The 15,113-nt window shown below is 31.9% G+C and overlaps 1 protein-coding gene across 1 annotated transcript in view; it reads right to left on the bottom strand.

Moving 5' to 3' along the window:
* Window positions 1–2,259: 2,259 nt before the first annotated feature.
* The window catches only part of LOC126822296 (ETS translocation variant 1), a 71,211-nt gene continuing 58,357 nt past the window's right edge, over window positions 2,260–15,113 (bottom strand). The window contains exons 7-10 of the mRNA XM_050551096.2: window positions 14,504–14,572; window positions 14,021–14,107; window positions 4,511–4,710; window positions 2,260–4,323 (exon numbers count right to left, since the gene is read on the bottom strand). Of these exons, the coding sequence (XP_050407053.1) occupies window positions 3,895–4,323; window positions 4,511–4,710; window positions 14,021–14,107; window positions 14,504–14,572 (785 nt within the window). The 3' untranslated portion in view covers window positions 2,260–3,894. The remainder of the gene's footprint in view (window positions 4,324–4,510; window positions 4,711–14,020; window positions 14,108–14,503; window positions 14,573–15,113) is intronic.

Genomic DNA, 15,113 nt, shown 5'->3' on the forward strand with positions numbered 1-15,113 from the left:
TTTTAGTATTATGCCCCCAAAATCAAATATCCCCTACTTTTTTTGAATAGTATATGTAACAGTTACTGCAAGTGTACAAAAAATGCTGCGTTGCATGCCACATCACTCTCACCCAGTCATATACTCAATTGAATATCCCGGAATCAAATTCTCTCAATTCCCCCAAATAGTGGCAATCCAGTATAAAAGAGAATTTCAGGTTATGTATGTGTTGACTGAATAAGAAAATATTTCAACCAACCATGACAGCTGAAACATATTCACTCTGATTAATTACATAACGATGCTACTCACTACCCCAGTTATCGGGACTGACATATGACGGAAGGCACTGAATTCCGTGTCACTTGATTGCATTTTTGTCAATTCAGAAAGTTCTAGACATCGAGCATCTCCTTAGTTTAATCAGAAAATAAGTATTAACATTCAGTCAGCATTCAGTCCGAACATTCACCTAATGAACCAAGTTCCAATATTCTTACCGACAAATCATTTTAACAGTCCCCTGCTTTCTTCGAAAGGTGAGGGACAAACAAACAATTTTCACATCAATGACTCCAAACCATTTACAAACATCATAAATTTTTAAATATTTTTTTTTATTTCAACAAAAATTACAATTTACAGATAAAAGTAAAACAATTAACAGATTAGTTTTTTATAAATAGATCTTTATATTTTACAATTACATAAGATCGATATAGTAATCTGTAATCATCACCCAAAACTGATCAGAAGCAAAAACAAAATCTCTTGATGTAATTTAATGAAGTATATTACTGTTGAAAGGTATTGATGTCATGATAAGACCTGTACCAGAGATAGGACACCGTCTCCAATGATACATAGACGGGGTTGGATGGCCGAATGATTAGCATGTGCGCGCTGTATCATTCGGTCTATCGTTGAGTCAACTGGCAGGGTTTCAATTCCCCGGTTGTATGTGACAAGGAGTAGGGTCGCCTGTCCAACCTCGTGATTTTCTCCGGGTCCTCTGGTTTCCTCCCACTGCTAAAGACCCCTACGTGCAAGCGAATGATTGAAATAAAATTTAACCATGTGTTAGTACCGAAATGACCTAGTTTGTGTTGAGTGGAGTTAAATCCCATTTCTCTCTCTCTCCAAAGATACATGGCTTTTTTGATAGTCAAATGGATGGAGTCATTTCAGATATTGTCCATGGTACATTGAAAGTTGAGGTTTCTGGCTACTTCAGGGACATTTTGAATTAACATCTTAGTTTTGTTAAATATGTCTTTTTATTATTATAAATGTGTTTAATTGGCTTTTCGAACACATCAGGAAAGAGATGTTACACTTACAAGTTCAAATTTGTGTTGCTTTTATTTGGTTATTTGCTTTATAGTTTTACACATAAACATAACTGTTGCCCAAATGCAGAAGATCGGGATCATTTCACACTGGCAATGTTAGTTGTGTTGATTGGACATTAAAGATTAAACCCCATTTTGCTCTCTTGGACACTGGCAAAGAATTTGAGAAAATAATATGGCATTCTGATAATAGTGGGCATCTTGAGGATTTACTGGAAAGTATTTTGACATGCCTGTAATTTGTTTTTATCCTCATTTTACTATGTACACTTTCAGAAACTATATATTTAGGTCAATACTGCTTTAAGACCTGTAGATGATGTATTTAAATGTTTGTGTATTCTTAAATTATTAACAATAAATTTGGTAATTAGGTCAAGAAAATTAGCACTCAAATAAAGTAAATAAAATAACTAAAAACATATTCATAAATAAAAATATTGACTAGATCATTATACTACTAATAAACATGTTGTAAAATAACTTAAAATATATACAACTTGAAAATAACTTCTGATATCAACTAGATAATATTACTAGTATGTCTAGTAAACGAACTTCATATTTTGTATCATAATACTAATAAAATAACTTATCATATAACATATCTAGATAATATTACAGTAAAATAGCTTATCATATATCATATCTAGATAGTATTATAGTAACTATCTTGTAAAATACTTTAGATATATCCAGTAGATCATACTAGTAAATATCTAGTAAACTATCTTGAAATATGCACTTGATCATAATACTAGTAAAATAACTTAAATAACATATAGTATCAGCTAGATTATATAGTAGTAAATATATTTAGTAAAATAACTTAAAACATTGACTAGATGATAATAGCAACTGGATGAGAATACTACTACAGAGCAAGTTAAAGAACTTAAAATATCTGAATCGTCTGAATCAAAATACTAGTAATAAATAACTAGTAAACTAACTTAAAACATATCAACTAGATAGAATTCTACCAGCAAAATATGTAATAAAATAATGTTATTAATATTGACGAATATCTAGTAACAGAACTCCAATGAGACAGTAGCCTTGGATTAACAATTAAACAAAATAAGAACATGCTTGAAGTACCAAGGGAAAAAAGGGGACTCGACCGGATCTTTTCCAAGTGCAGAATTTACCATGGTGCAAATGAACCAGAACTCACCAGAAGAGACCCCTACATAAATGACATAATCCGGAATTTTGCGATCAAAAAATCTAGGGAAAAGTTATTTCAATATTAGCATATATTTACGTTTTAGTATTGTTTTTATTTTGAATTACATATGGGGGGGTGGGGGCAGCATAATCTTTTCAGTGCTTAGGGCCACTAAAAGTCTTAATCCGGCCCTGTGAGACATTTTGACACAGTTAACTGAAAAATAGAAACTATTTGTAACAAAACTAAGACTGGCTGTTGCAGCCTATACTGTCGAGATCATCCTTGATACCTCGTATGAAGAAAAAAAATTTGAGGTGTAATGTTGACTGTTCAACAGCTACCATCAATAATGTCATTGAGAATGGCAGAACAGAAAACTATGTTATAGACGATACAGAGGCATCAAAAAAACATACATCATACATATAATTTAAAAAAGTCACTCCAAATTAATAATCATACTTGAGACATTAACTAAGGTATTGATGTTATTTACAATTTTCTTTAAAATATAAAATGAAATTGATCATAGTTTCATAATTATATTTCTGGTCTTTCACACATTCAATGTTAATCTATTTATCATGGAAAAATATAGCTTTAAAATGTTTTAAAGGCTTGTAAATGGATTTAAACCAACTGTTTGGCAGTCATATTGGCCAAGAATTTAATGACTATATTAAATAGTGGTATACAGGGCCATGTTAAAAAATGTTTTTGATTGTCAATGTTTTTCAAACAATGGCAACTAAAGACTTATTAATATACTGATTTTAGTTACATAGAGAAAATTGTTTTACTTAACTTAAACATTTAACCTATTATAGAATATGAAATAGAATTACATAAGGTTATCGGAGCTGTACAGATGATACTAAAAAGTGAGCTATATGAAATATCTTTTTTCCTGTGTATAGCATTATATATCTATATGGTAATCCTGTCTACAATACCAGAAATAAAATTACTCCACAGTTTTGGCCTTAACTTATACCATACTTGATATTAAATTAAAAAGCCATAAATACTAGTCTGTACATGTACACGTAAAGTCTGACATCTAAACATACAGGGGAAAAACTATAATAATCATGGCCTGTATGAGTGAAACTGTTCAAATTTTAGCATTGGCAATATATAGCAGAACTCCAAAGCATTAAGTGTACCACATGATTTTGATATGGGTCAGGAAATAGACTGAAGAAAGTCTGTAAGCTTATTTCTTTAAATAAAGATCCCCCCCCCCCCCGCCCAAATCACAATATAGAGGGTACTAATTATTAGTCAGATGTCAGACTTTATACTATGTGATTTAAATATATCTGTACATGTAATTATTAAGTTTTTATGTACAATATTTAAATAATTCTCAAATATAATCTACAGTCAGTAAACACAACCTTCCATATACGGTCCTGGTCCATACATACGCTGAACTTCCTGCATATACTGTAAACGATGTTGATCTGTTGTCATGGCAGCAGGGTTAGTATGAGGATGAGGTGGCAAGTTAAAGTTTCTACGATTGGTCGGAATAAAAGCTTGAGAAGTTGTCAATGACAATGGTTTATCTTGCTGCGGAGCTACTGGTTTAAAGAAGTCTTCTTTTTGCGGATCACCTTTGAGAATGGGACGGTGATTGTCCGGAAATGCCATAGAAAACAATGCTTCGGGATCACACACAAATTTATACACATATCTTTCCCCCGCGACCTTCTGCATTATTCCTTTCTCGTAGTAGTATCGTAATGATCGACTTAATTTATCGTAGTTCATGGCGGGTCGATTTTTCTGCATGCCCCATCGACGAGCAACCTGAAAAATATTATCGCCATATATATATAAATATTCTAGAAGTTTAGTGCTGTATCATTCCTTTTTATGCAAAAGTACACTGGAAGAATAGTGATTATAATATTCTTTGACCTGCCCACTTAATTACTTCACAAATTAATTTAAATTCTCATTAAGTGTGTAAAAAACGATTAAGTGTTGAACAAACCTCTTCTGGTTCAATGAGTTTAAATTCCAACCCGCGTCCTGTCCAAGCGATAAATGCAGAATTTGTGGGATCATCCAACAATGTGACTAGAAACTGCCACAGTTGTAATGATCCTCTCCGCTGGTACGTAGGTGGTGGAGCTTCACGATGATATCTCTCCAGGTAAAAATCACGGTAAAAATCACCTTTCATTTCCATTCCTGAAAGATATTAAATTTTATAAACATCAAAATTTTTTTTACAGAATAAACAGATCTAGGAATCACTCAGATTTTTAATAAAGATGATATGGCTGAGATATCTGACTGAAACACACGGAAGGCTGGAGTTATCATTAATTTATAATCAGTAGGAATCACTCTTAAAGAAACCAACCCTGATTAGTAGTTACATCTTAGAATAAATTATTAGCTATAGCTTTTTTGGTGGATAACATTTTTTTTTTTTTTTCCGCACCCGCGATATAATTCATCTGACTTTACTTATATTACTTATAAATTATTTATTATTCTATATACTATTTCGCAATCTTGTTTGTATTAAATTTTGTCTATCATTTGTATGTATGGAAAGGGCTTTTCTAAGTTTTTGAAACTTGTGCTCAATCCTTTTGATATTTGTCAATAAAATATGTTTAAACTAACCAACCCTGATTAGTGAATCAAAGGTGTTAATTCTGTGTGGAAAACTGTTAGGAACATTTATCTTTGACCTATTTATTTTTTTACCTATTTAACTATGTAAAACTCTGTGGTACTTTTCGCAGAAATGCTAACAGTCAGTTTCTTTATGGGATTGGCAATAAGTTCCTGAAATCTATGTTATTCCGCAAGAGTTATCGTCACAATAACCATCACTCATACCATTGCAGTTGATACAATTTCTTAAATTTAAGATACATAACCCAATTAAGCAAATCCCATCAGCTAAATATTTTAAGCTGAAACTTTTCCACATGCTGTTTGGTTAATATCTCCACAATTTAATTTGTAGCCTATGCATAAACACACTTTTTTTTCTGGAGGCGCCAAGAAATGTGTACTTCCCCTTTAATGTAATCTGACTAAACTAGGGATTTTTCTGGTAATATGCCTTTATAATTTAGGATGAAATAAAAGGAATTCCTATTTTATGATTTACTGATTTAGAAAGAGAGAGAAATGAGGTTTAATGTCCACTTGACACAAACTAGGTCATTTTGGGACTAACACATGGTTCAATTTTATATCAATAATTCGCTTGCGTGTAGATGTCTTTAGCTGTGGAAGGAAACCGGAGGATCCGGAAGAAACCCATGAGGTTGGACAGGCGACCCTACTCCTTGTCACGTACAACCAGGGAATCAAAACTAAGCCAGTTGACACAATGACAGACCTTATGATACAGCATGCAGATGCTAACCATTCGGCCATCCAACTGATTCAACAACCCCCATATCAATTAGTGACTTTAAAAAGTGTATATCTTTGTTATAATCACAGTTTAAGGCTCATGGTGTACTTTGATTTCCTGATGCCGTGACTGAGGCAGAAAATTAAAAATTTGATTTAAAGTGTGTATCTATGTTATAATTTCTAGTTGACTCAGTATTTAATCAGTCACTTTAAAAGCAGGGTGTAATTACCATTTAAAGGATCATGCTGAATTTTTATTTCTTGATTCCATGGCTCAGCCAGAAATTTAATTGAAATCGTGTATCTATGTTATAATTCCTTGTTGAAGCAGTATTTAATCAAACAACACATCTGTTGGGAGGATTCTTTAATCTCTTTATTCACTGATTACAACTACTTCAACAATACAAACATCTTTTACGTGAAACCCAACTAAAACAAAATATGGCAATCAACGCTACTTCAATAACCGACATGCAAACTATTGACAAGCCTTCGTCGCTCTTCTCCATTGTTGTGTTGCATCTTACGACGTTTAATGAAGCCATAAAAATTCTCGCCCGAATCTCTAACATGTCTAATTCCCCTTGTTTGACTCGGTATCTGATTGTTGATTGGTGGATTATGTTACCATGGCTAGATCAAATGACAACGAGGGTATTAATTAGTTGTTAGCGGTGAGATTGAGTTCACAAGACAAAATAAAAAATTAAGTTCCAAAGTTTCCTTCTCTGCTAGGGATATACGATATCAACTGTTTGTTCTAGAATTTAATTGATATTTATTTTTTCAAATTTTATGAATCAAACATTAAGTACCCTATATGAATAATTTTCTTTTTGTTTTGTTGGTTTTCTGTTGTGTTTTGTTTTCTGTTGTGTTTTATTTTGTTGTTTCTTAATTTTTTTTTTTTTTTTTCTGTTGTTTCTTATTTTTGGTTTTCTGTTGTTTCTCAGTTTTTGTTTTGTTGTTTTCTGTTGTTTCTCATTTTTTCCTTGGTTGTGTTTTGTCGTTTTTTGTTTTGTTTTTCTTGTTTCTTATTCTTTGATTTGTTGTTTTCTTAAACCACTGTTTTATTTTGTCTAATAATAATAATAATAATAATAATAACTTTAAGAATGGTAGAGTATTAGGCTGTAGAAGCCTTTCTACCATCCTGCCCTTCATGAAAAAAATATAATACAAAAAATGATTGCATAACAAATAAAAGAGAAGGATGAACAAGAGTATAAGATAATCAGGATGAATTTAAAATACAAAAAATGACAGTACCAAAAGAGAGATGTAATAACACATAATATTAATAAAACAAATAACTTACATACTTACAATAGCAAAAGGTATATGTGAAACAAGGAAAAATTACCTATACATATATGGGCATAGAGGGTACCAGTACCATTCTTTGATAGTAAGATATTTAAAAAGTTGTTTCTTGAAAGAATTTAAGTTAGAAGTCAGTTTTAAGTAAGATGGTAAAGAATCCCATAGGTTTGTGCCTTTAAAACGGATGCTGTTTTTTTTTACAATATTAAGTTTTGGTCGTAGAGTGATTAGTCTGTTTTTAATGTTGGTGTAGAGAGTTTCATAGAAAGACAAAAGATTGAACAGATAATCAGGATATTGCTTAGATAAAATTTTGAAAATAAAGTTACATAAACTGTAGGCATGATGGGTTTATATTGTTAAAAGTTTTAAGGTATTTATTGTTGGGTACAGTTCATCGGTATGATTGAAATTAAGCAGTAGTTTAAAAGCCATGACATGTCATCTAGAAAAACATTCAAGCAGTAGTTTAAAAGCCATGACATGTCATCTAGAAAAACATTCAAGAGATTTGTAGTCACAGGAGTCCCAGATTGGAGAACAGTAATCAAAATGTGTCTGAATATGAGCATTATAAAAAAGAGTGCAGTAGGAGAGAGGGAGATATTGTTTAATCTTACGGAGAAGGAAAAGTTTCTGATTTAATATTTTAGAGACATATTGAATATGGTCTTTCCAAGTTAAATTATGATTTAAAATGACACCTAAAAGTTTAAAGGATGAGACTACTTCTATTGATTCATTGTCAAGTTCAATATCGAGAGTAGTGAGGAGAAAGTTGCTTTCGTTTTTGTTGTATTGAGTTTCATTCCGTTTTTGTTACATCAGGCTTGTATTCTGTCGGCATCAAGCTGTAGTTTTGTTTGGAGAACTTCAGTGATTGGGCCAGTCGTGTAGATTGTCGTATCATTAGCAAAGAGGTCAGTTTTGGAAGAGAGATTTAATAGCAAGTCATTAATGAAAATACTGAACAAGAAGGGTCCTAATATCGATCCTTGAGGTATGCCATAGTGAGTAGGCTTCAAATCAGATAGTTCACCATGAACGAAAGTACACTGGTTTTTGTTTTTTTAGGTAGGATTCTAAGAATTGTAATGCATTTTGAGAAAATTTAAAATATCTGCAGTTCGTCAATAAAATATTATAACTGACCAGATCAAATGCTTTTTTGAAGTAAAAAAATATTGTGCCACAAAGAAGATTATTTATAGCATCATATATATTTTCCATAATGTGAGTTAGGGCTGTAAGATAAGAGTTTGGTGTTCTGAAACCTGACTGATTCATATACATGAGGTGATATTTATTTAAATACTAAGATGCCTGTGAATATGTCTTTCGAGGGGTTTTGATACTACTCAGCATTCTTAAAATGCATACAATTTAACTCAAGAATAGATTTCCAACCTCATTTCATACCTCGCAGGCTCAATTTCTTTTGCGAAAATTACCTTTATCCCAAACAATTCTCTGTAAGAATTGATTAGATTTCTAGAAATATATTCTTATGAAAACATAGTACTTTACAATTGTTTTTTGGAGTGGGTTTGATCTTTTTGATTTGTTTATAATTTGGTCATTCAGATATTGTTTTTCAGATTTTACATCGGCCTCATTCTTACATGTATATCCCAAGCACATTATGAAGATTCTGTGTCTGTTTAGACGCGCCTGTTATTAAATTGTTTTATACATAAACAAAAATATCGTGTTTGTCCTTATATACCCAGCATATAGTATTTTAAAAAATATAACTAAAATTATTTCAACATATGGTTTGGAAAATATTACTGAGCAGTCCTCACAATACCTGAAGCTTACAGCCTACAAAATCTTAATTAGGACTGACTAGAGGTTGTTCTTATTGATTTCAACAACATTTTGATACATGTCAAGCGAAGAAATCAAGGTAGATATCTCAGGTTAGTTGCAATTCAACTGCTGTCCTGCTAAATATTTGTTTATATTTCACACACGCATTGATGTAATTTAGTGTTCCACTTATTTATTATTGTGGTGCAAGGGGCCCTGAGTTGTTCAACGTACAAGTTTTAAATCATTAGGGCATCAGAAGTAGTAAGGTCGTCTGTCCACTTATTTATTATTGTGGTGCAAGGGGGCTGAGTTGTTCAACGTGCAAGTATTAGATCATTAGGGCATCAGAAGTAGTAAGGTCGTCTGTTTAACTTCATGGGTTTCTCAGGGTCCTCTCACTACTAAAGACTCCTACATCCAAGCATATTATTAAAATGTGGACCATGTGTTAGTCCCAAAAATGATCTGGTTAGTGTTAGTGTCAAATGGACATTAAAACACCATTTCTCTCTGATTTTTTTTTAACTCTTCAGTTCGTTTCTAGGTCAGATTTTTGTCAGATGAACAGATTTGGACTAGTTATAATGGCAACACAGCGTCTTTATGGATATCAATAGCATGACAAGATCTCATCAGATGAGTATCGCAACCCGTCATAGTAACCCACCATTACGTTATTAGATTGATAGGAAAATTAACACTCACTGGATAATAATTAGCTTTACAGCAAATTAAGTCTCCATTATCCTGTCTTTATTTATAATGAGTGTGACATGAGATAAAGATTTATGTGTGTTTTTGGAGACTGGATAATAGACTCAAGTGTCAATATTATATCAAGAAAATTCAATAGTAGTGTGTCATACTGATGTCAAGCTTCAAATAATTCTACAGGTTATCTCAGTAAAATAACTTTGAATAAATACTAAAAAAGGTGCATTTGACAAACCAAACCTTTTCCTCAAGAAATATGACCCCTTTCACTCCGATCAACAATCCAGGATCAGTTCACAGAATTGAATTGTTTAAACAAACGAACTAAAGTAGAAAAACCAGCTCAAATGTCTTTGAATGTGAAGGTGTTCTGTGCCCATTGAAGGGCTTAAAATGAAGTATTACCACAGTACTAAATATAAAGCGGTACACCAAAGATATGAAGATGATGATATACTAGAAGACCTTAAAGAGAAAGATGTGCACAATAGCTCAAATGACGGAGAAGTTCCCTTTGGTATGAAGATGCACTTTGGCTATGAATAGTAGCTGGTACCTAAAGGTCAGTGCATATGGGTTTTAAAGAGTTACACCATGGTACTAAAGGCAAAAAGATACACCATAGCCTTCATTAGAAAAATGTAATACTACAAATAAATTTTTAAATCATGGGGATGCACTAAATTCCAAGTGACATAGATGCATGACACCAGAAAGATTACAATGGTCTGAAAGACAAACATGTGACAGGCTACCAAGATGAGTAAGTGCACCATAAACCTTCACTACAAATATGTGCACCACCAAGATAAAATATGCACAAAATCCCCAAAAAATAAAGATGCACCACTTATATAAATAGCTGCTTAATATTATGGAGAGGAAGAGCTGCACAACAATCCTCAAGACAGAGAGACACATATGTATTCAAATGGAAGAGATACACTATATTGTCATGTAGTCAAAGAGCTGCACCAGTCTTCAAAACAAAGGAATGCAGCAAGGTCTTTAATAGCAAGAGCTGCCTCACAATCCTCAAATTCAGATGCATCATAGTCCAGATTCAAATGGAAAACATACACTATAGTCCTATAGCTACACGAGTCTTCAAAATGGACAGCCACAAGACAGATATCATGCCCAGAGTAGTGTACAGATTAAAAAGAATCATTATTTATTTCATTTCATCCCATTTTAAACCATGTTCTCTGTGATGTTCACAGCAGTTTCATGCAAAACAAATGTAATTTCTTAGCAGTTTAGCTTCAATTACACATTATTGTGTCCATTTAATACTCTAATACTTTATTGTACAATAACTTCATAAGAACTGTGCAATTTTTAGGGATGACTTACCATTATTTATTAAATATGGCTTCAATAATTACAGTATTTTAATTATTAACAATAGGTTATTATTCCGCCACAAAATAATTTATTAGTCATTCACTATAAATTTATCACAGTAAAAAGTTGAAAATGAGTGGATTTATGGAGGATAAACGTAATAAAACGACAAATAAAATATACCATAATTGTCACATGGCATGACACATTTATAACGTGCCATCTTGTTAACTCTCGTTATCGACTCAAATTGGCCGCATCAATTATTCATGACCGTATATGGTAGTGATAAATGATGACATCATGTGAAGAATTCATATATAATATCATAGTTTAAGTGAAAGAGACAGAATTGTCATCATGGATCATTAGGTTTGCTAAATTATATATCTTCCACGACGATTAAATTCCCAACAATCCTCTTAATGTCCCGGTTTGCATGAAGATTTATCTTCCGATTTCCTAACAACAAGAAATTTGTCTTTAAAATTACTCAACAGTTGCTGATTTTCTTTCCTTTTTTACGTCATAAAATATCAGATGATTTTTTAAATTCAATCTGCACAATTTCGCATGGCTAACCATTCAAAATGATATATCTATTATGCTATAGAAAAAAATACTCATTAGTTACTTATTCACAAAAGAATTATGAACACCATTGTATTTGTAGGAGAAAAAATTTGAAAAGATAATCGCTACCAGTTAAGAATTATGAAATAAAATGACATGCAGACAGAGAAAAATTTATCCCTGAAGTTTGACAGTGGCCTAGATCAAGCACTCGACAATTGTCAACGATGACAGGAACAAGACACTGAATGTCTTGGGTATTATGGCGTCAGTAATTCATTGTCAATAAGACTCAATTAGAGGGAGCTATGATTAGGTTCAAGCTAATTATCAGGGAATTTATTCAGCTAATGAAAAGTCATCTTGGATGATGGAAGGGTAGAGTATTAAGCGTGAAATGGACATCAAAGGTTTAAAACTGGATTGTGTTATTAAATACAGACAGACAACACCAGACAAACAATAACTCAACACACTGAAAAAAGAATGAATTAATGGACGAATGGATAAAAGAATGAATGAAAGGTATTGATAATTGGATGAACAAAGAAAGAACAATTAAAAAAAAAAAAAGAGAAAATTTAAATTATGAATAGTTCAAGCAAACTGAAAGATGGAATCAATTAAAGGAGAATGATGTATACTTGGAAGGGAGAGAAAGATATGTGGTTTAATTCCACTTGACACAAAATAGTCCATTTTTTGACTAACATATGATCCATTATTATTGTAATAATTTGTTTGCACATAGAGGTCTTTAGCAGTGGGAGGAAAGCACTTGCAAAGGAAGGAAAGAGTGAAGGAAGGAAAAGAAAGGAATTGTAAAATAATTAAATAGAATTTTACAGAATTCAAAGATGATCAACTTAAAGGTTAAAAATGAATACATGATCAATAAATGAATGGAGGAATTGGCGTTTCCGGAAGAATTGGCATTTCTGTAATAATTTATTTGTTTTCAACTAAAAAATATTGTGAATGTAAAAGACAGGGTATTGCTTACGCATTATATGAAACATCTAATACCACTTCTGCTGTTTATGGGAAGTTCACAAAGCTAATATTTTGTAGTTATATATATATATATTTAATATTTACAGATTGAGTTCTAGGAAATATCTTTTACTTATTTTATTAATTCTATAAATCAATATATATATAGAAACACAGATATTAAGACTTGAATAATTTGACATTTATCAATCTTTCAATGTTTTTTTTTCATCATTAGTTCTAGGATCAAAAGCACATCTCTAATCTAAGAAATGTTTAACTGCACGCATTCATTATTCATTTCGTAACATATTTCAACAACTCTGAAATGCATCAATCCCACTGTTCTCAAACTGTGAAACTATTATTAGAAATACGATCTCAATTTGTCACATGACTTTTCTCTCTTGTGCTCCTCAGTATTCTGTATAATTGCGAAGAAGGTTGAAAGATAACAGCAACGATGTGACCACCTGGAGAGGCAAGTTACCTCCCTTTGTGACAAGCCATCAGTCATTTAGCACATTGATTACCCACGATTAATAATTAATGAATTTACTCCGATACAGCTAAATCATAAAATCACACAGAACAATAGATGCTCCCATTATACAAAGTCGACCATCGTTACAGAAGAGTTTTATCTCACGACTTCATCTCTGTGGCAGAACAAAAGACAGGTCAAATGACAAATAATTAGTGATTGAGAAGGTAAATGCTATCAAAGGCATCGCATGTTTTCTCGTCACAAAGGTAACACGGTTAATACAAAATGATCAAAACATTAAATTTCGTCTTTATTAATAGTAAAAACCCTAATACCCAGGGGCATATTTATATAAGGAGGTGAATGAAATTTAAAGATGCATTATGTAAGAACTAAATCTGACTATTGCAGGTCTTTTTCAGGCTTTAAATGTTATATGAATTATTATTTAGACATTTATTCACATTACAAGACCATAATCAACTCTCTAGACTATCAGATGGCTTAGATATTACCTATAAGTGGATTAAACAATGTCTTCCATATCGAAGTTAAAATGGAATTTCAAGACTGTTTATTATCATAGAAATGGTACTGACAATTAAAACCATTTGCACTATTTCTCATCAAAACTTCAAACATTGTTAACTTTGCTCAGAATAAGGTAATTGGGCTGAAATTTTCAATAAACTCATTTTGAATTATCTATTTCTAAACTATTGTAGCAAGAATGGCTAGTTCCTTAACTGTATCTTAAATAATGCATTTTTAAGAAACTATATGAATTTTTTTACTCTTTTTTTCGCAACAACCCTGCCACCTCCATGTTTAATTCAATGTTTTAATTTAATCCAGACCTACCTTTATGCTTGTCTCGTAAATGAGTGAAATAATTTGGATCTTCGTGATAAAAAAATCTCATTGCTCCATCATATGGGTAGGGCATACCTGCAAATGGAGAAATGGAAGTTATTTAGTAATATATGGATTTTTGACATGCAAATTTATTTCATATTTTACATCCACACAAATATGGATCGAGAGGCCCATATTTCAGGCGGTTAGGTTTTTTTTCTATTTGACTACTGTGTGGTGCAGTACCCCGGCACTTACTATTTACTATATAGAACTTTTAAATCGTATAAACTGTTTTGTGGTTTCCAAAGAGTTTCGCACAAGCTCCTGACAAATAGGCCTACCTCACTCTAAATAGACCACAACTTTTACTCAGGCTATTTAATTACATTTATTTTCTTGTTGAAAGTGATAAGTTTACTTTAAATTAAGAGGTCTAGTCAATTAACATCCAAATGAATTTTAAAATGTTTTTTTTTTTTTCGTCACCTTCTTGTGGACTGGAATGGTTGATATATTCTGGTCTACTGTAGTTTGAACAAGGCAGAACATTTTCAGCTGTGGATGAAATATGAATATTACTAAACAAAATCATTTATTTACAATAGGATACAATAATATCTTTTTAGTAACTAATAAAAATAAAACATTATTTTCTACAAAATTAGAAAAAAATCAGAAAAGAAAAACTATTCATGTCGATCTGTAATAAGAGTGACAATTTCAATTAAAGATGGCATGGTCAGGACTTAACTTATGTCAGCCAGAAAATCTAAAGAATCAACATTCACCATTGTCATTTATTTTTTCTTTGCATATTAATCTATAATACTGAATTTTCTTTAATTAATTATGATCGACGTTCATAAAACCATTTGAGGAATCTAATCACATACAAGTTTTCTATTTTGTTAATTAGTATCTGATTGGTCGACATCAAATCCCATGTGAGGGTGTCTGATGTTTTCAGAGATTTTATGCTTCAGCGATTAAGCTGCTTAGTGAATAAATAAAATAAATGATGTGGAGAATTCTCAGTATGAGATTGGCGTCCAGCTGATTTCATTCAATTCTTTGCTGTTTATTCATCCAAATTTAC

The sequence above is a fragment of the Patella vulgata genome, chromosome 5 (assembly GCF_932274485.2).
Source record: "Patella vulgata chromosome 5, xgPatVulg1.2, whole genome shotgun sequence".
In the NCBI taxonomy this organism is placed as follows: domain Eukaryota; kingdom Metazoa; phylum Mollusca; class Gastropoda; family Patellidae; genus Patella; species Patella vulgata.